The 27,849-nt window shown below is 36.9% G+C and overlaps 1 protein-coding gene across 2 annotated transcripts; it reads left to right on the top strand.

The window, feature by feature from the left end:
* The first annotated feature begins 1,278 nt into the window (after positions 1-1,278).
* LOC149025300 (Ubiquitin-like superfamily protein) lies at positions 1,279-22,217 on the top strand. Of its 2 annotated transcripts, XR_016171715.1 has the most exons (17): positions 1,279-1,501; positions 7,964-8,116; positions 11,376-11,493; positions 12,305-12,409; positions 13,756-13,856; positions 13,952-14,020; positions 16,337-16,498; positions 16,596-16,665; positions 16,763-16,941; positions 17,257-17,421; positions 17,505-17,576; positions 17,665-17,797; positions 17,889-18,356; positions 19,514-19,851; positions 20,066-20,143; positions 20,796-20,963; positions 21,070-22,217. XR_016171715.1 is itself a non-coding variant. In XM_089145518.1 (16 exons), the coding sequence occupies exons 2-16, from the start codon at positions 7,988-7,990 to the stop codon at positions 20,802-20,804; spliced, it is 2,196 nt and encodes a 731-aa protein (XP_089001644.1). In that variant the 5' UTR covers positions 1,279-1,501; positions 7,964-7,987; the 3' UTR covers positions 20,805-22,216. The 2 variants fall into 2 exon arrangements, 1 of the variants encoding a protein (XP_089001644.1); XM_089145518.1 differs by having other exon boundaries at positions 20,796-22,216.
* Positions 22,218-27,849: the final 5,632 nt, after the last annotated feature.

Below are 27,849 nucleotides of genomic sequence, written 5' to 3'. Positions count from 1 at the left end.
AATCCTATGAATGGGACCAATGGGTTAGTTTGTTTCCAATTAGGATCAAAATAAAAAAGTCCATTTTACCCTATATGTTATTAAACTGAAATGTGTGAAATTGAATTTTCCAACTTATTCTTCATTCATTTTAAGTTTTTAACTTTACAAAGCACCGGAATTGAGCTAGGTTTTATGAAACACTGGAGAAACTTAACAACCATCTCAAATGAAGATGAGAGGAAAACAAATGATTGAAATTCGAGAAAAAACTCACCACCATAACACCTCGATAAAATTACTTGTTAAAAAAGTGGTGTAGATAAACGAGTAAAGGGAGAAAATAGAAGACAAAAGATTACTTTTGATAATTTTAAGCTAAGCATATAAATGATTATGCTAAGTAGACACTTCATATTCCTCATTAAATATGAACACGTATAGAGAAAGACACTAGAAATGCTTTTAGTAGCTGCATATATGTTGGTTGCTGAACATCCTCTCACTCCATGGAAGATCATGGCATTGGTACATTTTTATTTTTATTTTTTTGAGAATTTTTATTTTTTGTATGTGATTTCTTTCTTAAAAATTAAAAATATTTTATGTGACTTATCATTTATAAATATTTCCTTTTGGGTCAAGGGCATTAATAAATATTTTCAATATGCTTCAATTTTTTTTTGGTAAATTCAGTATGCATATGTGTTAAACTCTATTAGCTAACTAATGATGTAGCATTTTTATATTTTTAAAACCTCAAAATAATATTAAGGTTTATTATTATTTATTAATCTCATCATCACTTTTTAAAATCCAAAGTAAAAAGAATATAAGAAAAAATTAGTATACCATTTGGTTTTTCGGGTAATATCGTATTTTACATTCTTTATTCGACTAAGGACAAAATGAATATTATACATCCAATGTTAATAGCTTCTTAAGGCTATTCGAAGTGAGGGGGCAACAATAATTTTATAAAAAATGAGGTTTAATTAGTAATTAAACTATAATACAAGAAACAATAGTAATTATTTTTTAATTAGTACCCAAATTAGTCTGTACATGTGTTTTCGATTTATGTAGATTTGAGCAATTCTTACTTAAAAGATGAAAATCTCTAGAAATTCCCATAATAATATAATATATAAATATTTTGAATATACAATATCATATAATAATATAATATTTCGCTACGTGCGCAGCCTACGCCATAGAGAACTTCGAAAAGAAGGAGAAATGAAAAATAATAATAAAAAAAAATCAGATGAATAGCATTGGAGTCGAGTAAAACGGGACTTCACAAGCCTCAATTTGCTGCGTTCGCCACGCGGGTGAGAACACAACAACGTTACAACAGAGAAGGGGAAGGGAGAGAGAGCGAGAGAGCAGAGCAGAAGATAAAAAGAAGAAAGAAAAAAGAGAAAGAAGCTCTGCGTGGGCTTTCCCCTCCTCTCTGATTATCATCTCTCCCGAGGTTTTCTTGATAAATTTCTCATCGAGACAATACAGACCTTCTCGGGTACTTCTTATCTCGGTTCTCTCCTCTTTTGTGCTTTCTCTTTGCAGTTGACGTACGTGATCGACAACATTTCTATAATTTTCTTGTTTAATTTTTTGATTTTCCTTGTTGCGATTCTTGTTCCTTTCCTCAGATACTGCATTTGGTATTGGATACGGTTGCATGAATGTTGTTTCTGGTTCAAAAACCCTAAGCTTGTTGGACTGTTATGTACGGTCTCTCGATAACCATAGTAGCGTCAATGTGATGAGATTTGATCATGGTTCTTGATTCAGTTGCGTGTCAGTTCAAAGTAACAGAAATTGCAAAATCTGTTTGCTGAATTTAGTGTCTGAAAGTTGAGTTGTTTACTGACACTGTAAATGACTTCGTTTAATTGTATTGTCGACTTACGCTTGGGGCCGACTTACAAATAGTTATCGATTTGCTTCAGAAGTATATATCGATTTATGGAGGTTTCCTTCTACAAGTTGTACGAACTTTGTTAATTTTTGCGCTTCAACTGAATTGATGATGTTCCGCGTTAGGGATGGAATGGTCGTGCTTTAGATAATTTTTCTCTCTTGAATTGTATTGACTTCTGAGGTTTACCTTTTCGTATCTGCAAAGTTTGTAATTTTTCTTTTAGTTGGAGGGTGCCTTGATGGGAGGCTTTCATTTGATTTGATTAATCGGGAATGCCAACTACGAAGAATAAAAATGGAACTCTAATCTGGTGGAACAGAGTAAATACTGCCAACCTGTTTTGTCAAATGACCCATTTAGGTCACATAAAAGTTTGCCTCATAACTGGTATTAGAAGAATTGATCATTCTGTATTCTGGAATAATTAGCATACAAGTATCTTATTATGTTTTATGCCAGGTTTACAAACTTGTCTTGAACAGCCACTGCGACTAAGTCGAGTTTCTCAAAATCTTGAGGTCTCAAGTGCGAGAGTGCATTTTTTCCTTTTATTGTCAAATGTCCATGGTTGGTTTGAAACTTAAAGGGAAGCTTGTTTTAGGTTCAGTAAACATATTTTAAATATTTAAATTGAAGTTAGAAACACCCAATTTGGTAATTGGGATTTGCACCTTTGGTTGGTCCTCGGTAGTTTGGGCTAATGTAATTCCTGTTACTTTTTTTTTGAACGGTATGACATGTGATTGGCAAATATAACCCGTAAATTTATGCAACAATGGATGGGACTCATAAAGTAAAGACTTAAAAGGTTCTAATACAAAGTATAACTCACATTTATGAATAAGTCAGTGTAACATAAATCGTATTGTCATATAGATCATTCTACCAAGTTCAATGAACAATAATATATAAGCCGTAGACACCCTCCTCTTCGATGTCGCAAGTCTTCCAAGTCCCAACTTCCAACAAGTGATTGCCTAGTTGCTACCCTAGTCTTCCACATCTCAACCTCCTAAGTTCTACAATACAATTCTATGAGTATGTGACCGCCTATTATCTACTGAGGTTGAGATTCTTGAAATATTTGGGATTTCACGAAGTTTATATTACTGAGACTCTCGGAATATTCTAAAATTTTGTTGAGATTTTCAAAATTTGGCATCTGTTTTGAGCTCGTATGCTATCTTGTCTCAACTAGCTTGAGTTTCTGGAGTTTTTGGAAATCTCAAAATTGGTTTCACAGAGATTTGAACTATGGTTTTATGATCTCGAAAGTTAAAGGTGGACTGGAATTGCACTTGAGGGAAATGAAACTAGCTTTATTACCAGTAAGCAGATGCTAGCAGCTACAAAATGATTCATTATAGTAGGAATGCCTTTTGTGTCAACTTGTTGAATATGAATGGAAATGCTGTATGTCTTTTTTGTAGTTTACTACACCATGCAAATAAAGAGGAGAGAATGAGAACCATGGATGCTCAATCATAAATTAATATTTTGATTTCCATTATTTATAGACTTAATATACTGTAGCAGAGAAAAGAAGCCTGAAAATAAAATTATGTGAAGTTCTTGCATGAAGTATCTGCTGATGTTCTTGAGTGCCTGTAAATGGCATGAGTTGTCTTGAAAAGGAAATCATTCTTTATTTCATGATAGTAAAGCTGGAGTGCTGCTGTGCGGATTTCTCTGCATGATATGAATCTTTGTCCATATCAGGAAAGTGTCGATTTTGACACTTCTCCCATGCAAATTCATGAAACTATCCTTTATTTCTTTGTAAGATCAAGAGTTTTGCTAACTAAAATTGTTGTTGGACAACTTCTTGCTTGATTTTGCAATGCAGGTGCATCTGACTTGTTAGACAAGGATGATCGGCTTTGTAAACCCAAAACCAAACAAAACTGGTCCAAGGGTCTTTGTTCCAACAATGGATGGAACTAGTTTAGTAATAAGTTAATTCTTTTATGTCTTCTAAGACATTAAGGTACCCAAGCCCAGATAAAACTGGTCCAGGGGTTGGAATGCTTTAGGCTCTCTTAGGTATAGTTATAATTATCTGATATATAAATATAAATAGATGCATTTGGTATAATTTATGTCCCCTGTTTCTCATTAAAATAAATCGATTTAAACATAAATTCATAAATAGGTCAAGACCTGTTTATGAATTATCACCATGAACGGTTAATTTTTGTTTATGTGGGTACCATCAATGAACATGTGCAGAATTACTTAATAGGTAGGGGTGAAAAGGTAAAGTTACCACAATAATTAGAACGCAACTTTGTTTTTCTCTCCCTTTAACCTCCACATTGTTCCCATTTCCACTGTAACGATATTTTAAGAGTAAAAAAAACTATTCAAACCAATAAAAGTGAGCCAAAATCAAAACTAAAGCCGATTGTAAACCAAAAACCAAAGTAATGATACATAATATATTATTTACCCAATAATACCAGACATATTTCTTGTTATATAATATATTTTGTCTAGTGGTAACAAACGAAAATTATTTATTACTTATATCCTATTATCATAATTGATTATCTATAAATAGGTCATAAACATAAACATAAACTATGCTAAAGAGAGCCTTAGTTAATAAGTTGTTTATTATTCCTTTTAATTGTTTGTGCAAGCTGCATAAGGTTCTTATTTCAGTTTCGGAAAGCTACTGGGATTTGGTTTCCTTATTTGACTTTCCAAGTTGGAGCTGGTTTCCTTTATTTTTGGGTTTCCTTTTTAAATATATGTAACTATGCAATGAGAGCTTAGATTTGATTAATGATATTTTATTAGTGAAGCTGTGCGTGAGTGTGCTTAATGATATTTTATTAGTGAAGCTGTGTGTGAATGTGCATAAATGTGAGTTCTCTCTTCTCTGTCTTTTTCCCATTCCTCTTCTGTCCACTCTGTGAAGCTCCTCATAGTAGATGATTCTGTTGGTCTGCACCATTTCACATGCTAGTTTTAATGGACATCTGAAGGTTTTGCCTACAATTATTATAGTGTTATCAAAGTTAATTTATGAGAGATGCAATTACTAGGGGAAAGAATCTGTCATTTTGTGTGCACTCTAGATCTTACAGCCATCAGAATGTTAGCGCTGTATTGTCTTAGGAATATATTTTATGTTCTCTCTCTTTTAGTAAATTTACCAAAACCGTGGAGCTCTTTCCCCGTCGATCCAAATTTGTGAATCGAATCCCGGAAAGGCCCTTCTTACTATTAATGGGTTTGCCGATGCCAAAAATACAGGCCTTTTATGTTCTTTCTCTTTTAGTAAATTTACCTTTTGGTTTATAAATTATAATACACATACATGCAATCTCTCTGTCCATAATGATGCTTTTTCTTTGTGTCACATCCTTAGCAAGCACGTTGGTATGAAAACTTCACTCTTGATGCCTTAGTAACAATTAATACTAGTTATCTGCAAAACAATCATTTCATCCATATTAATGATGGTAACACCCAATTCTCCTCAATCTTGCTGGCTTTGGTTCCTTCATGTTAAGTGCAATGCCTATGCCAGATTGACATTAAGGAACCAAAGCCAACTTCTTTTCTTTTCTTTTCTTCTTCTTCTTCTTCTTCTTTTTTTTTTTTTTTTTGGGGGGGGGGGGAATTGGTGTTACCATCACTTATATGGACGAAGAGACTATGTTTTAGATAAATAATCTTAGTCATGACTGTTGCATAAAGAGTGAAGCTTTGAAACTGACATGCTCACACACTGAAATTCAATTTTGATTTCCAAGTCTGTATATTTGGACGTCTGAACCACTTCGAACTGCTACTTGAATCTTTGGCCTTCATAGGTTATAGCCCCAGTTTTCAGTAATTTCACTGGCTTATTTGTTTTTAGTTACTGTGCATTGATTTTATTCTTTGCATGTGCAGCTTACGTTATAAAAAGCACTTCTTTCATTCTTTTAAGTTTGGACAGATCAGATTTTCATTGATTAAAACATTGATTGAAGCATGATGATGTAGTTGCCTTGGCTTGGCTAGACTGGGATTATTCTCTTTAGAGGCCTTAGCCAATACTGAGATGGCACAACATGATTTTTTTTTTAAAAGGGGATCGGTAGCTAATACAAGCCTGGAATTTGTATTTATTGGGGTGGGTAGATGTTGTAGTGAAAATATGCTAGGAGCTCCTTGGTTCGTTCTTGACCTGAATCTGGTTCCTGAGGCCAAAACAAGGGTGAGAGTGGGCCGCCTTAGAGGACGGGAAGCCACCTTCAATGATTAAGTCAATTCAGGTAAGAAAACCAGAGTCTCTCCCTTGAGAAATAAATGTTCAAGGAGATGAAGAAGAAAATGTTTCTTCAGGGGTAAATGCAGGAGAGTAATGGCTGGAGTATTCAAGTCTTACTATTGTTCATGCATAGTGATGATATATATAGCTAGTCCATACCTAAACTGATAGTGGACGCTCCATAACCCTACGATGCTCATCTCAGGGGATGAAAGGTGGAGATGACTTCTTGGAGTGGCTTGCTTAGCAAGCTAGACCGTGTGGTCTTCACAACAGTTGGAGATCTCATCGGTGACTCAAGTGGTCAGCATCAAGTTGACCTTGATGTGACATCAATCCTCAGTTGCGGAGACAAAACGTGGGTGTGTAGTAGTTGAGGCTGGCTTTGGACAAATGAGCAGCTTCCTCGCTAGCAATGAGCATTTAATGATTCTCAGTGCATTCAATGTTGAATTTAATGCTGTGATTGACGTTGGGATAAAGGTACGCCGAATCTCCTATCACAGCTGCTTTTGCCGGGAAGTCGCATGGGGACAGCTGTGTGTCACTATAAGGCATACTTCTCAACTTCTCAGCAGACATCTCTTCCAAGAAGTGCCTCATCTGAGAAGCATCGGTTGAACCACCTTGGACCAGATCTGAGCTATTGGTTTGATTTGAATGGTCCGCTCCGGTTCAGTGGCTTGAACCGTAATGACCATAACAGTAGATTATGCAGGCATTATTTGGTAATTGCCTAATTTAGATTATCTACTATTTTATTTAGTTATCAATGTAAATATGCTAGGGAGCTTCTTATGGTCATTGTAATACGTAGGAGATCTCAGATTTGAAGGTTTGGAGAATGAATAGGATGCTGGTTCGAGTTTTGTTCTCCATGAGTGTGGTATTAAATCCCTTCTTCCCTTCTGCATGCTCAGAAACTTCTGCTTTTTTGGCACCGAGTAAACTTACAATGAATTAGGTTCGAATCTAGTCCCTTGATGTTCTGTTCACCTTTTTCTTCTCTCCTCCATGCCTGCTTCCCCTTTTTCCGGTTATATCACTGGTTACTGGTTTTTCCTCTGCTGGGAGGTGCTACCAGAATCAAGAGGGAGTTTATTGAATCCTCCTATGAAAAGGCATCTCAAAACCACCTTCAATTGTGGGTGCTGAAATATGTAACTGAACTTCGGCAACATCTACAGCCATCTGCTGTTTCATTTTCTCATACATCTTGCTGGGCCATAGTTTTTTGTGCTTTAGTGTTAATCGATTGAAATTCTAATTGCAAACTTTCGTGTGAAATTTCATGCCAAACATATGCACAATTCTAGTAATGCATAGTATAAATAGAAGACCCTACCAAATATTCTTTTATTTCTTGTACATATTTTCACACCAGATCCTTTTAACTTGTTTTAAAGGCACATTTTTCATCTGTCTTTGTGGAAGGTGTTGAAATTTCATTTCAGCTTTGCATTGGTGCTTTTTGGTTTCTTCACAATGTGATATACTGGTTTTGAGGAAAATGTTGGTGACATTATCTTTACCCAGAAGAGAAGTTGTGTCATGGATAATCATTTATGCGTAGTCTGCTTTCAGTATTTTAACTTAATGCTTATGATCTTCAGAAGATCCGTACCATATGTTTGATATTGTTGTAACTTGATCATGTGTAGTAGCAATTTGGATTAGCTTCTCAAACTCATTTTCTTAAGAATAATTGCTTTTTTGTGCTATTTATCTGGGTTACTACTTTGTCACTGAAATTAACTTGATTCATTTATTAAATGTTGATGTCCCTTCAGGTACTGAGTGGGTTTCTGACAAGGATGGGAAGTAATGGTGCTGATGAAGTAATGGTATCAGGAGGTGATGAGGCAGAATGTTCCGAGGCCACTGTTGAGATAAAGATAAAGACATTGGATTCTCAAACTTATACTTTGCGTGTGAACAAACGGGTAAACGCTATCTATTTTCCATTCTTAATTCTACTTAGAGTAGTCTGTGTATGTAGTGGTTGATTAATATCAGGTAGGAGTGTAGTTGTGTTTTGTGGACCCTGGGTTTTGTTTTCTTAGTTTGAGACAATAATTTATTTAGGGCATCGAGGGTTTATGCCAATATCTCTACCATAGTTATTGAGACATTGTGGTGCCAATGATGTTTGGAGGCCTTTTTAATCACCTTGGTGATATGGCGGTGGCAAGGCATCATTTTTCCTATGTATGCATTTTATTTAGCACAAAAAGCATATTAGAAATTATATAATTCTACTTATACCCTAAGTAAATATTAAAGAATCATTAAAAGTCACGGCCAAATCTTAATTTGTGGAAAGCCTTTGATGGCTTCCTTATGAAAACATAAATGTGTATATGGGTATAGACGGTATCTCTTTATTCTTCGTGATATTGACCACATTTCTGATCCCTATTTGCATTTCAGTGGGTTGGTCTGGTATGAGAAGTTATGGGAAAGAGTATATTACAGCATTTCTAATTCGTGAATTTCTAATGATCGCCGTGTTCCGCATGCTGGATCCTCTACTATTCTATGTTCTTCCCGAAAGCGTTAGATTCCTTAAAATAAGCTGAATGAAAATAGTCCATAGATTAAACATTAAATCAAGTCAACAATCAAGGAATTAAATATTCATATAACCAACACAAAATAAAATAATCTAAGATCACATGATCATACAATCACAAAAACCATCATGCCATTATCTTGAATTTTAGATGATCAACAGCAGCATCCTAGGATTGAAATAATAATATTAATAAAAGTTTGTTATTATTATTATTATATAATAAAAAAAGAAATAAAGAAGGAGAAAACATGGGCAGGGGTGGAAAACTGGGCACATCTTCATCTGTGCAGGAGAAAAAGAGATGGGGAATAAAAATAAGCTTACCTGAGCTTGTGCAGAGGAAGAGAAAAAAGGAAAACCCCCTGCTGGCACTGCTTCGTTGATATAGCTGGCTGGATGAGAGAAAAGGTGAGGTTAAAATGGGAAAGTGTGGGACCATGGAGAGAGAGAAAAGAAAAAGAAAAAATATAAAAAAAGTTTTCTGAGCTTCAGATGCTGGAGAAGAAAAAGAAGCACCAACATGCAGGTGGTATCACACTTGGAGCCGCCCTGGGGGGGGGAGGAGAACAGGAATCGTAACCCATATCCTCTTGACTACAAGTAACACTGCCCACTAAAGAACCTGGTAGTTGTAGATGGCAGCCTAGTGAAACCAACAGCAGCTTTTTCTGGTCTCAATCTCAACAGAGGTGGGTATTTTACTTTTCTGAATACAATCAAAGTCAGTTAATGATAGGAAGCATAAAATTACAATAAAATTCCAAGATAATTGGACGGAGATATTCAGAATATGTCCTAGATATTTCTAATCGGAGATATTCAGAATATGACTAAGATATCTGAGATATTTCCCAGATATCCATGATTTCCTCAAGTTGTGGTACCCTAGGTGTTTGAACTTTGAAGCATCTCATCTTGGTATTGCAAAAAACCTAGATATTACCAAGATCATGGTGAGTTCTTAATCTGTGGTATTAAGGGAAGATCCACTGATAGTGGAGTTGCAACTGGATCAGTGAAATTGTGAAAATAAACTAAATAAAAGGATTTTATTTTCTCTTTTCATTTATATAATGAAGAAAATAAGGGAGTGTGATAGTTAAATGAGCTTCTCACTTCCCACTGCTTCCCATAGCTATGTGATTAGCAACCACATCTCTTTAATTCTTCAGGACATTTTATTGTTATTAAATTTCCGTTTACTCTTGTAATATTTTAGAGAGCAACGGAATTGATCTTCCCAACTCCCAATGCTATAAAAGAGTGGGATGTTGACTACATTAGAACCATACCCATAATTTAGTGAGATCCTAAAAATCAGAAGAACACATTAGTATCCCCAGGCTGACACAGTATAAATCTTCCACACAAATAAAACATTGAGCTAAAGATAAATGCCACCAAATCTATCATTAACTCTTAAAATGGCCTACAGGTGCTGTCCTCATATAAGAAATTCTCCTTATGCGATAATTCCTTGAAGCAGTTCCCAAGGTTATGAGAGATCCTACAAAAAATAAAATTTTTGTAACTGACATATGATAAAGGCATATCTTCTTCATATTGAGCCTATAGGGGCTGATTTGAAGTCTAATTCCTCCATATGTGGGATGTGAATGATGCAATATCAGTTTCCTAAGGTATAGGAAATTTGAAGCTGGAGGTAATTCTTGGACAAAAGAAGCTATAAGATACCAGCTTGTGCTAGAATCTTGATTTTTAGGAATCCCAAAATTTACACACGCATAGGGTAGGTTTGAGTGAAAGAACGGGTTCAATAATGTACCAAATCCACCTTGATCAAACCAACCTAGTGGCTGGAAATATACATCAGCACTGCTATACTTGTCCATGAATTAGAGTTGAGGTTTCTTGTCTTTATGAAAGGTAAAATCTTAGAATTGGCTGAAGGATAGCTTATTTGTCATCCAATTAGTATAAGTACACTCATAAATAGCTTTGAGAAGTGAGAAGTGTCATGTTGAGAAGCTTTGTGTGGTAGAGATGAGGAAGTTTAGATGGTTGTGTGGAAAAACATGGGAAGATAAGGTAAGGAGTGATCGTATTAGAGCTGACCTGGGACTTGCCCTGATCAATGACGGGCTCTGAGAGAGTCATTTTTGGTGGTAGAACCGTGCTCATGAAGGCCTAGAAATGCTCTGCTAAGGCTGAGAGTTAGTTCTGATTGAAGGAGCTAAAGAATTAGGGAAGGCCTTCGAAGACCATAGGAGAAATTGTGAGAAAGAACATGCATAGTGTAGGTCTTGTACCAAGTATGATCTCGACCAATTGAAGGGCCACAAACCATGTAGCAGATGCCATCTCACTGAGTCTCTAACTAACTTGCTGGGCTGTGTCTCTTTCGTATCTCGTCCATCTTTCTCTCTTCTTAATCTTGATTTCTTTTTCTTAGATTTCAGTTCCCTTTTTTTATTTGGATCCATGTAGCCGACCCCGTTTAGTGATAAGTTCAGGTCTTTTCTTTTGGTTGTTGTTGTCCACATGTTGTAAACCTGTAAGTAGTTTTGGTGTCATGGCAACCAAAAATTGTAGATTCAGCAAAGGCAACGTTTGAATTATCTCAGATCGTTAAATTTTCGGGGCTTAATTTTCTGTATGTTTTGCAGATGCCAGTTCCTGCATTGAAGGAGGAGATTGCTACTGTTACTGGGGTTCTATCAGAACAACAGCGTTTAATATGCCGTGGGAAAGTCTTGAAGGATGATCAACTCCTATCTGCTTACCGTATCCTTAAAACTTTTCTGTCAGGCTCTAATATTATTTGGTTGTATAGACGCTTTGTGCTCAATTTTTTTTCTTCTTCTTAAACATACGAGGCTAGGAGGAAAATATTGACTTGAAACCTTCCCTTGTAACCTTCCCTCATATTTACATATGATCTGTGGATAAAATATGTACTTATGTTGGGTTTTCTACATCAGATTGAGGTACTTATTCTGCTACTTCTACAAAAGTATGGCTGTTGGTTTGCTCTGTATTATAGTATGTGCATTATGCAACATTCATTTTTACGATAATACTTCCTTAATTGTCGCTATTGCATTTTGCACTCTCATACTCATGCTAAGCGCATTACACACGCTTTGTCATGGTGGACCTGAGCACATATGGTTACAGTGGTAATTGTTATTTAGATGCACAATTCCCGTGGCAGAGACATTGAGAGTAAAACAATGGTTGTTATCTATTGATGAATCTTTGAGAAAAACATGTATACCTTTCATTATGGATCATATTGATCCTACTTAATTTTGGCTGCAGTGGATTACATGGATTAATGAATAAACAGCAAGTGTATATTATTTGAGTGCCCCTATTGTTTTCCTTTGTGTTTTTGAGTTTCTCTGATTGGTCCTTAATTACATTATTGATAGTGAGTTTGTGATATTTAATACTTTTCTCTGTTTGGATGTCACCCTTTGGTGTTGTTTGCAGTTTGTGCAATTGTCATTCTTCTTTACCTGGTCAGCTCTAAATTTCTTCTTTTTCTGAATGGTCAAAAGCATTATGGAATGAGTCCTTAACTTTGATTTAGATGTGGAAGATGGTCATACTTTGCATTTGGTTGCTCGACAACCAATCCCTCCATCTGCGTCCTCAGTGGGTTTTATGGGGCCTGAGAGCTTACCTGATCACCCAGGTTTACTATTTCTCTTGGAATTCTTTTTTGAAGCACATAAATTTGAGTGTATTTCCCCCTTCCCTTTTTTTACACATGAAATGAATCAGATTTTGTAAATTGCTTCTTGGTAGCCTCAATAATGTTTTTCTACTGTCGGCTTTCTTTAAAATTGTGATAATGGGTAATCAAGCTAATGGAGCATTAACATTTGAAGCACAAACCCCACATTATTTCCTATGTAGTAAAGATTTTAATTAATAATCCGTAGGATACAAGGCAGACCACTTAAAAAGTAATATGCAAATGATTTCCAAACAGACAATATCGAGCCAAGAATACCTTAGGACAATAAAAGAGTATCCGCTAGACTTCACAAAGAATAAGGTCCTGAAATTTCAACATTTGATATAACTCATATCTATATACAAATGTGCAGTTTTATCTTTGGTAGCCCAGTTGTTTCCATCTATCCTAGACTAGTTTTACCCTTGCATCAGTGGTTAGGGTTGAAAGGTGTTCAAAGAAATGAGAAGGCACTTGGCCTCATTGACCTTAGCCTTTCAAAGTGATGGTAGAGGTCCTGCAAATGCCAAAGAAAACCAAATATGTGTATTTCTTGACTAGGAAATATGTATAAAGATTCAGGTTTATTCTATGTTGACCTGCTAAATATCAATGTAGAAATTTACTTCAATACCTTTTCTCTGGTTGAAAAATTGACTTCAATAGTGTATCTAAACTCATCTGGTGGGTGAGTCTTGGTTGTGTCTAAGCTCATATAGGTGAAATCTGGGACTAGGAAAAATTGGATTATGTTACCTATTTTAACTAGCTTACTTGGTTTTCATGTGATGTGCTAGCTATTAAAAGATGAACAGGAATGTTGAACCTGCTCAGTGATACAGGATGCACTGGGACCTATTCTGGTTAATTAGAATTTAACCCTTTATTCCTTAAAACTAGGGGTTTAATGATAACCATTTGATTATGATTAAGAATGACACTTGTACCCATCATCTATATCTTAAATTTTATTTTTAATTTTTGGAGGGGGGGGGGCAAATAGTGGTATTTCACACGTAAAGTGAGAAAAATTAGGAAAATATGTAGGCAATTTTAAATTTTCAAAAATCCGGGGGGGCCATGGCCCCCCTCGGTCCCTACGTGGCTCCGCCACTGGATGTCCTCATCAATTGTGCATTTTGAAGAGAACATCTTTGCCTTCTTATTTCTAGGTTGTTCATATTTGATTGTATTCTAGGTTGCCATAATGCATTAGTTATCTTATATTCAGTATGCATATTTGTCTGAATGAATAATTCAGTTCAAGAAATTAACTGATCTATCAATTTTGTAATTTGCAGCAAATGATCAGGGTCAAGGTAATCATGTGGCTCATAGTGTAGTACTTGGAACCTTCAACATAGCGGACCAAGGGGATGGTGGTGTTCCAGATCTAAACCGGGTGAGTAGTGAGTAGAGATGGAGCTCGAATTTTTGTTTTATTATTATGTCTCATCTGCGATTAATTATGCTCCCTCTTCTCGTATGTCTTAGCAGATTATTTCAACTGTTCTGACATCTATTTTCAGCAATATTGGAAGTGGTAGCGAAGGGGTCAATCATAGGGTAACACTCAATGACAATACAATAGAGATTATAAGACCTATTATTATTTTTCTTATTTATATTTTACTTGGTAGAAAATGCGGATGTCAATGGTGTAAGTTTAACTGGTGCATCACTCCTCTGGGAGTTTTTGTGGTCTGACCATTATTGGTCAATGACTGGTTGTGTTAGCTGAATGACTGCTCATCTCTGATACCCATCTCAGCCAGTCACCCCCTTCTGTCCCAAAGTCACCTGAGTTATCATTTTAAGTTGGTTCATGTTGGTACTAAGAGGGTGAGGCCTGCCATAGGTAAAATGTACCATTTGGCCATTCTGAGTTTGCAATCTGTTTTATTTGGGGGCAATTGCATTACCCTTTTTCAATTAATAATGATGCTTTATTCAGAAGACAAAAGGATTGATGTTGAAAAACAAATGCATGAGCCTAACCATATATTTTTCAGACCCTGGGGATCTGGGACTACAGTTTAAAGAAATGGATTTTTATGGTGGTGTTATTTCCATTGATTTGGGAGATGAATTTTGAAGAGTTATCTTACTCAAGGATCTGAAAACTGTGGGATGAAGGTCTTCAGTATTCGCCCTTCTCAAGAATAACGCATTGACATTAGAAAAAGAAAAACTACCCATCAACTGAACAAGAATATAGTAGCTCTCAAGCTCCAGCTCTACAATCAAAGATAACTAAGTCCAATAAACATTTGAAAAGGTGGTTGATGGGAATGGAATAGAGCATTTATTCAGGTAGTAGAGAAAGAAGAGTAGCTTAGAATGCGGAAACCTTTAAATTGAGTAGCAAAAGCTCAATGAAGAAATAGCTGGATATAGAATCCAAGGCACTATTACTTGTCACATAGTCACACACATGCCCGGCTAGTGAGAGGGACATTGATTGAACTTACCCGAAAAGAGAAAGGAAAAAGAAAGGAAAAGTAAAAAGCGTCTCTTTATTTACCCAATGCACAAGGCTACTGCCATTGCAAGGTCTGGGAGGTTGATAATGTACCGCTAGTTTTGCCGTGAGGCTGTTTCTAGACTTGAACACCCTGACTGCTAGCTCACATTGGAGGAATCTCTACTGTTTTTGGAGGGTAGCTGAAACAAAATTAGCAAATTGATGGTCGGTGAAGTATGACGTGAGAGAACCTCAAGGATTCATTTGAATCTCTCCTTTGGACATGTAAATCAATAACAGAATAGAAAATGACAATCGATTTCGATGAAAAGTGAAAATGGAGATGGCCTGTAGTAGAACTAATAAGCTTGACTTTATTTTCAAAAAAAGGAGCTTAGTTTTAAATTGGTGAACCAGACAAATTTGTGGTACCAAATTCCAAAGATACAGTAGGCTCAAATTTTGGTTTATCTTGGAATCTTGTTGGTAATGTTAGTTGCATAGACTGTTGGTAAGACACAAGAAATGGATATTATTTGTTGTAAACTTTTGTGACGGATAGAAATCATTCTCCTCCAAATTCCCAGGGCTGGGATGGTTGAAGAAGAAATACACAATATGTAAGAAGCTGAAAAAGAAAGAAAAACCAGCTATAAATACTTTATCCAGCCAAGCCAAGAATGCAGTGCCATTATTAAACCAATGAGATAAACAGGACTTCAGCTTGCTAAAGGTTCAAGGAATGAAACCAGATTTCTTGTGTATTTTATTAATATAAAATTCAAGGGATAAGATTCTGCCATAATTTTTTCAGGCTCTTAATTATGGGAGAATATGATATCAGAATTCACATTTAATCCACTGGTTAGATTCTTAGGATCTAACTGTTGGGTTTAAAGAAATTTTCGGATCTGAGAATCATTGGAAGCTTCCGCGAAGCAGATTCCAATAATAAGCCTGATGACAGTCTGAAATCTGAGATCAAACTTAAAAGAAAAAAGAACCAGTAAATCTGTTAGTTTGAGGCAAAAAGTTTTAGTATGAAAATATGATCTGAGTTTGGATTTTGAGGCCAGACAGCTCCATATTGATATGCTTCCCAAAGGGTGGAACCTGATTGACTCAGTAGTTTACATTTACTTTACCAGCCACTGAAGAGTGCCATTAGAAGGCCACGAAGAACTTCCTTTCCATGCCATATATCTTCCAGAATTTAGCCTATAAGCCTCGGCCTGGAACTCCTTGACATTTCTTCACATGAGAAATCCAATGGCTTGTTGGAATCAATGTTCAAGGGGCTGGCCCAAGTTCTTCCATATGATGCATCCTGCAGATTATACTGTCAATTACTTTACAGTTCTCATTTTATGCCTTAAGTGGTTAACTTTTTTGTAATTATAAAGCCTCCTTTCGGACAGGAACCTGGTTCAGAAGGACATGAGAGAACATCTGGTGCCAGTGGTCCTTCACAAGCAGTCCGTTCTCAACCTGAGCAATCTACCACCAGTGCTCAATCTGCTCCACCACATGGTGGCTTTCGATTTCCATCAGCAATTTCTTTGGGGCCTTTGCATCCACCAGTAAGTTTCATGATCTTCAATTGCCGGATCAGTCATACATCTTCCTTACTTCATTCATTTCATTACTTCTGTGATTGGAATTTTCCATTTTCTGTAGGTTATTCCCGACTCTTTAACCACCTTATCCCAATATTTAAGCCGCATGATGAACGAATTCACTATGCATGGTTAGTAGTTTTTCCTGTCACAGATGCTTCTTTGTTATATTTCACTTTTCATGTTTCTGGTTCTTTTGATGGTTGAAAACTTAATGGCCATTGGCAGGTGGAAGCCTGAACAGAAATATTCAGGTTGCTGGCATCCATGGGAGTGAAGCACGAGAACCAGGTGCTCCTTCACGTTTAGATGCTGGGCAGGAATTGCTGCCGACACCAGCAGCTTTGGCAGAAGTTGTTTCATCTACAAGGCAAATGTTGATTAATCAAGCTGGAGAGTGCCTACTTGTATGTGCTTAAGGACAATCCTTCGTTCTATATATTTTTATAGCTTTGTAATTTGTAAAGGATAGCAAATGTATAGCTGTTCTTCTTTGGAGGTGGGTAGGTAGGTACATTCTAAAGATTATTTTGTACAATAAAGCTTGGGGTGTTTGGGTGCATGTCAAATTTATTTTAGTAACACCCCCAGTCAAGAAGTCTTGATATCCATGATTTAGGAGAAGGGGTTTGTAATTTCTCAGATTTTTGATGCTCAATTTTCTTTTTGTTGGTTGTTGGTGTATCTTAGCACACTATGTATTTTTTCATATCTTCTGGCAGCAACTTACAAGACAACTAGAGGATCAAGGAAATGTAACTGATCCGCTGGCACGAATGAACATTCAGTCTAGTGCCTTAGGATCTGGAATCCTACTTCAAAATTTAGGGGCCCTTTTACTTGAACTTGGTCGGACAACAATGACATTGCGAATGGGCCGTGCCCCGGTAAATTTCTTTTCCCCAGTGGGTTCCTTTCTGTTATCACTTATCACTATATCCACAAATGGTAATGACTCGTATTTTGACAGTCTGAATCTGTAGTTAATGCTGGCCCTGCAGTATTCATATCCACATCTGGCCCAAATCCTATAATGGTTCAGGTTATATGTATTCCATGAAGATTCTCTGGTGATTTCTGTAGCTCTTCCCCATTATTGCTCTTTATTCACCATGAATTTGTTTGAACAGCCTCTTCCATTTCAACCGGGAACAAATTTTGGTGCAATCCCTATGGGAGCTGTGAATCCTGGATCTGGTTTGGTTGGCGGGACTCTTGGTTCTGGGTTTGTCCCAAGGAACATCGACATACGGATACGCACAGGTGCTAATTTTTCTGATACGTAGCTTGTGTTCTCTTGATTTTGGGTTTGCATAAATCATCTGTTATTGATCTATGTTCATTTTATTGATAGGGTCTTCAATTCCTACACCCAGTACTAATGGGGATCAGGCAGGGATGCAGCAACCCCAGATGCGGGCAGATACATCAAGAAGTTCTGGTGGTGCAACATTTGTCCACCAAGTACCTTCAGGGGCATCAGGTAGCCTACCCTTTACTGCAGATTCCGGAGTACGGGTAGTACCCATCAGGACTGTGGTTGCTGCAGTACCTGCTCCAATCAGTCGACCACCATCCAGTACATCTGGTGGCTCAGTAGGCATGTTCTATCCACTTTTAGCTAGGGTTCAGCATGCTACTTCGGGAAATTCAGATAATGCAAGAAGCTCTGGAGTGGCCGGTGAACACCAGCCTGGTGCTCCTGAAACGAGGCAGCAGCCAGTCCCAGCATTTTCAGTGCAAGGTCAAAATATAGGTTCGAACATTTTTGTTTCTGTTAGAGATGGAAATTCAGCATCCACGGTGACTGAGCACCAGCAAGGTAATGATTCTTCTGAGATTCAGATGAGGTTTGATGTTCACTTCAAATTTTAATTTGGGATGATGCCTTCTGTTTGGCCTCAGATTGTTTATATCATTAGTGTCCTTTACTTCTAAATAAAGCTTTATTAATGCAAACACTGTTTTTGTTAGTTCTCACATCCAATAACTGGAAGTCAAAATTGTATTCTTAATTGAATACATGTCAAATTGGGTTAAATTGTGTATCTTATTGCAGTTTTTAAGATTTTAGCTTTGAAAAGAATTTACATAGATATGAAATATGCTCAATTATTGTTATACACTAGCCTGTTTCCTATTCGTATCCTCCATTAAGGAATATGTTGAATAACCTGTGTTAATTAGCAAATTATGCTAAAGAATTTAGCCAAAGAAAATAGAATGGCTGCTCAAGTCTTTTGCTTTGATAACTAACAAATTAGAATATGGCTCTAGGAAACGCTGAGGCTGTGAAGAAAAAAGTGGGGGTGGCAGTGAGTAGGAATTAAAGCAAAGAGATGCCTTTATGAATTAGTCTTAAGTAAACAGAACTATGAGGGTTATGAATGGAGGAGGGGGGGGGAGTGAAGGTTAATGTTGAGGCGAAGGGACTGGGAGAGATGTAGTGGTAAAGCCCTACGATCCATGGGGTCCTTTTGTTTTACAAGCTGGAAAGCGCAAACAATTTGATTTCGTAACTTTTGAGTCTGTTGACATTGTCATTGTGTATGATGAATGGATATACCCTTCCCAATTGTAACAAAGACTACTACCCCAAACATGTTTTGTATTAGTATTTAGTACTTTGTGATCATGTAGGTTGAGAAAGTCAGATTTTAGACTGTGACCTGTGTGGCTTGAACACTAAAAATGCTGATGCATCCGTTACTGACTTATTTACGTTGGTCAATAGATTGTCCAGTTTGTTTATATTCACTCGACCTCACTTTGGAGAGTATCATCATGCCTTCAATCACATAATTAAACCTAGTAATATTCAACATACTTGTGGCGATGGTTGCAGTCGGAACGACTCAATTGGACATATATTTGTGATCTGTCACTTTTGGCATAGGATTTTGTTTAATCAAGTGATCTGAACATTCTCTATTGGAATTATTAGCTTGATCTGAATGTCAGCTTACATGTTCTCCATAGGAAGCTTTCCAACTTCGAGTTCAAGACAACCTGAACAATCCAATTTAAGTAATAACGTTTCATCAAGTGATGGGACCCAAAGTGGCCATGGAACTCCAAATTTCAACAGATTGGAGGAGTTGCTGAGGACAATTTTCCCTGGGGAGCACATCAGTGATATCACCTTCCATCCTATGCCTACAACTTCAGCCACTGAAAGTGCTGGGACAACTGGAGGTGCCGTGGATGCAAGGGAGGCGGTGGCAGGAGTTGACTCTGATGGAGTTTTCTTCTCTAATTTACTTCGACAAGTCATGCCTTACATATCTCAAAGTGGAGATGCCGACTCCCTCACACAGGTATGCATGACTCTCTCTCCCCTCCCCTTCCCCCCATCTCCCTTATGCAGATATCTATGTACCAAGATCCTTCCTTTGTCCCCTCAGATCTGTGATGTAATTATATCACAACTCGGAAAAAGTTTTGTATGAGCGCGTGTGTGCACTGTCTGTCTTTTCAATCATCATGAGAATTATGCATGTGCATTCTTAACTGCACAATAAATGTATGCAGGCTGAGGAGAATCCAGATGTTGGGACATCGTGTCAGCGTGGTGATCCTCTGAATCCACCAAATTCGAAGCGTCAAAAGGTTTGCTGTCAAGTACTCATTTCTTTCTATTATTTAATTTTGCTTATTTGCATGACCGAGCATCGAGGAAACTGCTGACCTTGATTGAAGTTGTTGCTAAAGCCTTATATATAACTCTTGTTAACAAAATAGATTACCTGGAATCACTTCAATGAAATTAGACTTTTTAATGGGTGGTGGAAGTTCTGTACATCCTGCTAGCCTAATGAACGTTATTTTCAGAAGTTGCTACATCATATTTAATTGGTGCCTTGACAGTAAACTCTAAACGTCTGTATTTATAGATCAATAAATTCGTCGATGATGTCGAGATCAAATTGAAGGGGCACTATAGTATCTCCGTACTTCTATCAGGTTGAAAAATAAATATCACATTGGAAAACAAAATCTAGTAGTCTTGGTGCATGCTTGAATATTTTAGAGGTTGTGAAGTCCTTTTAGATTGCTCAGAATTTAGGTTGTTGGTTAGGCAGGGCAGAAAGGGAGCAAAGAAAAAGAATGACCTGATTTCTTTACTATTATGAGTTTGTGACAGAGGCTCTTCATATATTAAGAACATGCCTTTTTGTTTGGTTAGTTGAGAATGATGATGCCCCCTCACGTTGTATCATTTGTTCAGTTCCTGTTTTTGAATTTTGGTTTTTTGATGCAGAGGGAGTGATGTATCTGAAAATGTTGAGCTCTCGTAAGATCAGAATGATGATGCAGCATGGAAGCATTGCTGTGTTAAATGGAGTTATATTGGGAGGCATGCAGTGGTGCCATAAATACATGATGTATATCTTGAATTTGATTTTTCATTTGGCATTATTGTCAGCAGGTGATAGTAATTGGGACCCTCTCCCTCTTCTCATCCTCGCTGTCACTCCCTCTGGTTTAGAATACTAGGATCATTAACAAAGATAAACAATTTTCTTTTCTATTAGGTGAACAGTTGGCAGCATCTGTGATCTTGAATTCAAACCCATATGTACATGTGAGTATTTTAGACCTTCATACATTAGTGTTGAGGAATTGAATTTGTAGTCTAGAGAACTCCAATTTTTGTGGTGGCTTTGAAATACTGTTGGAACATATCTGGCAATTGATTATTTTTTTTAATTAAATTTTCTCTACTTTGTTCTTTAGTTTTGAAAGCGAACTTCTTTTTCACCTTTCACCACAGTTCAGTGTGGATCTAGGGTTAATGCTCCTGTATGTCCAATGAATGGGGTTTCAAACGGAAGACTGACTGCTAGCTTTTGTGACAGAATCCTGAACTTTATCCTCCTACTTAAGTTGGAACTATTTGGGTCTCGTGCAGTTGTGTATCTCATAAGGTTAGTTAAATGATTTTGTAAACCATCTGAATAAGCATGTAACAAGATTATGGTTATCTCCGAGCTGAATTGACGTTTGAGTAGTCAAGGAAAACGCACAAGGTAAGTTCCCTGTGTTTTATGTATTTCTTCCTTTTGACTTTTGGTGAATTCTTCTTTTAGGAGTTAGTAGGCGAAATTGCTTGGATCATGCACATTTATGTCAAGTGAGATTTAAATCTCGGTCGAGATTTTGATCTAATGGTCAAATGTGTTTTGCTTGACAGTCCTGCGCATTATCTGAAGCAAAGTTCATTAATGGGATGAATGGATACATGACGACTAGTGCTCTTGGTGCCCACATTAGGGGAGAGGAAAAGGGGGGTGTTTGTGGAAGAAAAATTTAAGCCATAATGCCGTCAAAGCAGTAGTTTTCTCTTTCCATTGTAGTGAAAGCATGATCTTCGCTTGCTTGGGTAGTGCGTTTGACATGAAAGCATGCTATCACATGTATGACCATGGAGAGTCCAAACCTAACTTCTTTACTAGAAGGTATTTGTTAGTGTCAACCGGTCCAGTCCTTATCCTTGTACATTTCCATGACCTCACTGCTAGAGTCTGAATCTCTCTAGATATCAGGGGAGAACAGTATAAAGGGTTCAGGCCCCCCTGTAAATATTAATATTAAAAAAGTTTAAAATTTCAATGAATTTTATGTGAACCCCACCTTTACGTCAAGGGAACACATTGTTCTCCTTGGGGCAGAGAGTTGATCTAGACGCTCACTACTAAGCACCCTTCTGGCTATTGTATACCATCTTCATTGCCAGGGATTTTTGTCTAATGATGACTATAAAGGGTAAGACTATTCCAATAAAAATTGAATTTACAACAGAAACCCAAAAACCTAATCAGCAAAGAATGATTTGTGAATCTGAAAACCTAGCGACTGCCCACTTCTCCGGTGACCCAATACAAAGGTTGTAGCGATTAGATCTTCCATTACACCCCCATAGATGGTTAGCTCAAGACACTTTTGCTTTTGGTAAGATGTCTCGTACATAGTAGTTGGGTACCTTTAGATAGACAAGATCAGTAATCCAGAGAAGCCACCATTAAAAAGTCATATACGTACGAGATAGAGTAAACGGTGTGTTAGCAAATATACAGAAAAATCATAGAACAAATCATTCTGTGAGTTAATTGAAATTCATTTAAAGCTCAAACCCACCGATCTAGATTACATTGCTCTCTTCTTTTGCCTTTTAAAGAAAATGCTAATTGTGAGTAACTTGGATTTTTGAAAGTAGGTGTTTTGTAATTTAGGTCATAATAGTGGGTGGACACTAGTTTTACTCTAATAATTGGGGGGGGGTGCTGTGTAAAAAACTCTTCTATGTTTAGTTTCAGCAACTATTTGCTAGTTCATCAACATGTCTTCGCCCATTTAAATGATCTCACAGTGGTATGGAGAACTCAACTAAAATAACAATCAACAAATTCATTCGATGTGCAAGGTGTATTGAGCCACAAGCAAAGTTGCCGAACGGATAGGGTTTTCAAAAATTCGCAAATCGTTTTGATTAGGTTTTTGGATTTACTTTGTAAATTTGATTCTTAATGAGATAGTCTTTTGTAAATTTATAAACTAAATAATTAAATTACAATTACTATTTTACCTTTTATAGTTACCGTCAGATTAGCATTTAATACGTGTCAAACAACCGCAACCTAGTTCTGAGTTTCAACTCCAATGGTCAAAGAATTTGCTCATAAACATCAAATGCGGCAAGATTTACATGGTGAATTCATAGGAGATTGTGGTTTTAATGAAGATTTCGCTCAATTTAGTTGTTTGCCTGTGTGTATTCAACTCCGCTTCAATGCGTGTTTCTCCATTCCTTTCCTTATATTTGTGTTTCTTCAAGTTTTCCATCATTTAAAGATTGATATGTAAGAATTGGAAAAGTATAGGCGATGCAAGATGGTGAATACTGTGTCCCCATGGATCTTTAAACGGATGTGCAACATTTAGTTCATGTAAAACATATTATTGTACAGTTGGATCTTTGGGTTTTTAACTGTGTTCCAAGGGTGTCTAACGGATTAACAAACTCCCTAGTTTGGAGGGCCTGGTCTATTTTGTGAATAACTGTTTGACCACATTCCACTCCTTGGTTGTTGGGTACTTAGCCCTCTAGGTGTTATACATGGTAATATTGATAAATTATTATTTACCCAAAAAAAAAAACCATGGAACTTTTTTTTTGGCTGGTCATCATCAACCAATCGTATTGACTAGGGGCCCACAAGCCCGAGGGTTGTGTGGGGGAGGTGTGTAGGGGTGGAGGTTCATATCTATAACCTCTTTGGACTTAGTGCCACAGAATGAAACTTAGTCTAAGAGTGTCAATTGTATATCGAAACCATTTAAACTGTTTTGTGCTGCATTGTTTAAATCGTATTGTGCCGCACCATTTTAAAATTTGGTACGGTATGTATGACAATTGAATTTTGAAATTCAGTTTAGTACAATATCAGTTTCAGATATTATACCATCAGTATGTACCAAATATCATACCGATTTACCATATACCAAAAATCGTGCCATACGAGGAATATTTATGTAATTTTACTTTAAACTTATTTATGTACTTTATCAAGTATTTTTTTTCTATTTCTCTCACGTGAGTTGGGTTTCAATTTGAGGTTTAGGCATTTTTTTTTCTTTCTGTTGCACATTTGCAGAAAATATGTGAAACTGGAATAGGTGACCCTAGCCACCATACCCCATTCCTGCCTGAATTAACGTTTCTGGGAAATGCAAATGGTATATTTCATTGTCTCCTTTTAGGAGGATTCTCAAGGGTCGTTTGCCAAACAACTTCCAGGGTCACCTATTTCCAATTTTCGGACCTCCATTGTACATAACTTCCACCGTCTTTGAGTGTCACTGGAAGAGGGATCAGTTGTATGCTCAAACATTAAAGTGTTCAGTAAGGGAAGCATTAATTCAAATTTCTTAGAAACCGTTTGTGGAGAGCACTATAACTTATAACTCAGTAGCATTTGGAATTACATTCTTTGGGTTGACCGTATTTTTTTTACTAGACGATCGAAACTAATAATGTTAATATGCTCTAGCCAATACTTTAGTTTCTTGTGGCAACATTACAAATTAGAATATTAGAATAATGAGTTTTTTATAAATGAAATTATGTCATACCATGTACTGAATCGTGCCATTTTGTTGTACTAATTTTATGTCGAAATCGTACTATATAAATTTGTTACAGCATGGTGCCATACCAAATTTCAGGTACCGTACCAAAATTGACATTTTTACTTAATATTGTCCCAAAAACACATTCTAATCCTTCCAATTAATCGTTAATTCAAAATCCCCAAATTGGCTCTTACAAAGTTGCTCATGTCTCACAAAGGTTCGATCAGTCTCAAATAGGTGAAATGATACCAACCAACATTCAATAGCAAGCATTTACTCTCCTACCAACATTCTCTAACACAAATGCTAACCACCAACCGAAATAACCCATAGAAAAAGAAGAGAGAGGTTTCCTTGCCTTTTCGTTCGATAAACTCCACAATCCACGATTCGACACACTTCAATCTACAATGATTTGACTCAACTCTCCACCTTTCTTTTCTCCCAAGCTCTCAGCCTTCAAAAAATCATAAAGAATTCATTTGTGAGCAACTTGAGCAATAAAATAGCGTTTTAAAGGCTGGATTTCAAAAAATACCCTCTTTCTAGGTGGGGGCAATAAGTCAAAGTGACTTGCCACCCCCCATAACTTTCATCTCTAAAATCTGTTTTCGACGGGCTTCGAAGGGTAGGTACTTCTAAACATTCCTAATCAATGGTATAATTTACCTTAGCATTTAAATCCTTTAGCATAAGTTTTCGTGCATGCGAAATCTCCTTTTTATGCTTTTCGAACTGACTTTCTCTCTCCTCTTGAACTCAAATAAAACAGCGGGGTCTTCTTCTAGTTCATCCAACTCCATAGATTCTATTTTCAATTTCTCGGATTCAACTCAAATAGTCCAGAGTTGTCTTCTACTTGAACTCCGCATTCGCAGACCTGAAACGATGGATTATCGGATTAGGATTTCAGAGAATTTTACATTTTTAAAGCCAAAATTCCTCTTCTCTCCTTGGTTCTTCATCTAACATATTTTTGAGCTGTTGCACCTTTCTCTTTAGAATAAGTTCCATCTGGAGCTTGCCAAAGGTGGTATGTTAAAGCGGTTAAAGACCCAACTTCCCTAGGGGAGATCTTGGGTTCACACCCACTCGGCCGCTAATATAAGGCTCCCTGGGTAGAGGTGAACCTCGTGGTGCCTCTAGTTGTACATCTAGTTTCCTTTTCAGCTCCTTTATATTGAGTTGTTTCTCTAGTTGTTTATTTTCCTTTATTGCTAGATGTGGTAACTGACAAGGAAGGCTGCGTCCACCTCAGGAAGGACGTCTTGGCCAAATTCCACTCCCTGGCTTAGAGATCTTTGTATGTCTGAGGTAAGGTGTTGTTCCTGTATTGAATGAAGGTTAATTTACCAAAAAAAAACGGCCAAAAGTATCTTTGTTTTAAGCTTTATATGCCTTTTGATTGAATTTCATTTATTGTCCCAACTTAACCGTAGGATCCCCTTCACAATGTTGCCACAAAGTTAAGATGCTCACCTCTTTACCCTCTGGATGTGTAAACATAGCTCCTTTGAACCCCAAAGCCATCAAACCACAATCATTTAGCATAGATTGAAAGTTTGCACAATTATAAGGTAAGTCTGCCAAATGTGTTATGTTAAAGCAGTTAATATAAAGACTCAACTTCCCTAGGGGAGGTCTTAGGTTCGCACCCACTCGGCGGCATTAATATAAAGCTCCGTTGCTTTGCGATGAACCTCGCAAAAAAAAGAAAAAGAAAAAAAGTTTGATTTACCTCCTTTCTTTTCTTGCCATGTGAGGGAGTTAAAGTCGCCAACCAATAGACACGGATCCGTTCTTGATACTCCAATAGTAGAAATGTGTTGCCAAACCTTCTAGCGGTTACTCTGGATGGGATCACCACATACAAAACATAATAGAATGAGTCTTCTTTCATAACTGACAATTAAGTATCAATGACCATTGTCAGCCTCTTTAATGGTAATTTTGATATACTCCTTCCACATAATAATCATCCCACCAGCTTTTCCTTGATGTTCAACATGGAAAGCTACTGCCATTTTAAACGACTTAGGGCATTTTTGGTTACATGAATTCAAAGATTTGAAATCTCTAGATTCACAAATAAGAGATTTATACCTACTTGGTTGTGTGAATCTCTAGATTTATGAAATATAGGGAATCATTTTTTTACACTAAAAACGTGAATTTGGATATTTATGGTATGAGGTGAAATCTGGAGATTTTACTTCTACTATAAAAACGTTAAATATTTGAACCATAACTTCATAAATGTTTTTTCAAGATGAATTTACAGATTTCATTCCAAAGATTTAGGCTAACCAAACAGTTAATTTTATGAAACATGACTCCATGAATGTGAAATCTCTAAATTTTTGAAATCTCTAGACTCAAGTAACCAAACAGGGCCTTAATCAATTTTTTAATTTTCCTAACTGTAGTATGAGTCTCCATTAGAAATACAATATCAGGGGAATTCAAATTCAAAGAATTTCTCAGTGCTCTACTAGTTGAAGGGTTCTTCAATCCCTGAACATTCTAGCTTAGGACTCGAATTGCTACCCCTGGGATGGGTCCATGTCCATCTCTATAGAGTTGGGGGTTAAAAAGGGGCTGCTCAAGGCAAGGTTTAAAGTATCCCATGATACCATACGATACTAGCCGATGTGTATTTTTATTTGATCCAACCGATACGATACATCTCGATATGTCTCTCCATTAAATTACACTAAAATACATTAGCTAGAGAGATACAATACTCGATACAAGACGATACGTCTCTTAAAATCACCTGACCGATACGATACTCGATATTGATACTTTAAACCTTGGCTCAAGGTTCATATCAATGCCATCAAGCAAAGGGTCTGAAATGTTGATTGAAGCTCTCCATCGTTTAGGTCTTGGTTGTTTGGAGGATGGGGTTTCAGTTTGGGTGGTTTGGGAGAAGGAGGAAGGAGGAGCGAGGGTTTGGGAGGAGAGGTTGCTGCTTGCAAAGTTTAAAGTATCGGTATTGAGTATCGTATCAGTCAAGTGATTTTAAGAGGTGTATCGTCTTGTATTGAGTATTGTATCGCTTTAGCTAATATATTTTAGTGTAATTCAATGGAGAAATGTATCGAGATGTGTCGTATCAATTTGGTCAAATATGAAAACATATCAGCTAGCATCGTATGGTATCGTGGGATACTTTAAAC

This window comes from Hakea prostrata, chromosome 2, assembly GCF_041222555.1.
Source record: "Hakea prostrata isolate BN-2017 chromosome 2, UWA_Hpros_2, whole genome shotgun sequence".
Classification (NCBI taxonomy): domain Eukaryota; kingdom Viridiplantae; phylum Streptophyta; class Magnoliopsida; order Proteales; family Proteaceae; genus Hakea; species Hakea prostrata.
The sequence above is the reverse complement of the archived record's forward strand: the minus strand, read 5'-3'. Positions and strand labels throughout refer to the sequence as shown.

Coding starts and splice junctions, on each gene's coding strand:
- LOC149025300 (XM_089145518.1), top strand. CDS start 7,988: ATGGGAAGTAATGGTGCTGATGAAGTAATGGTATCAGGAGGTGATGAG. Junction 11,494..12,304: donor TCAACTCCTATCTGCTTACC/GTATCCTTAAAA, acceptor ACTTTGATTTAG/ATGTGGAAGATGGTCATACT. Junction 17,422..17,504: donor TGCGAATGGGCCGTGCCCCG/GTAAATTTCTTT, acceptor GTATTTTGACAG/TCTGAATCTGTAGTTAATGC.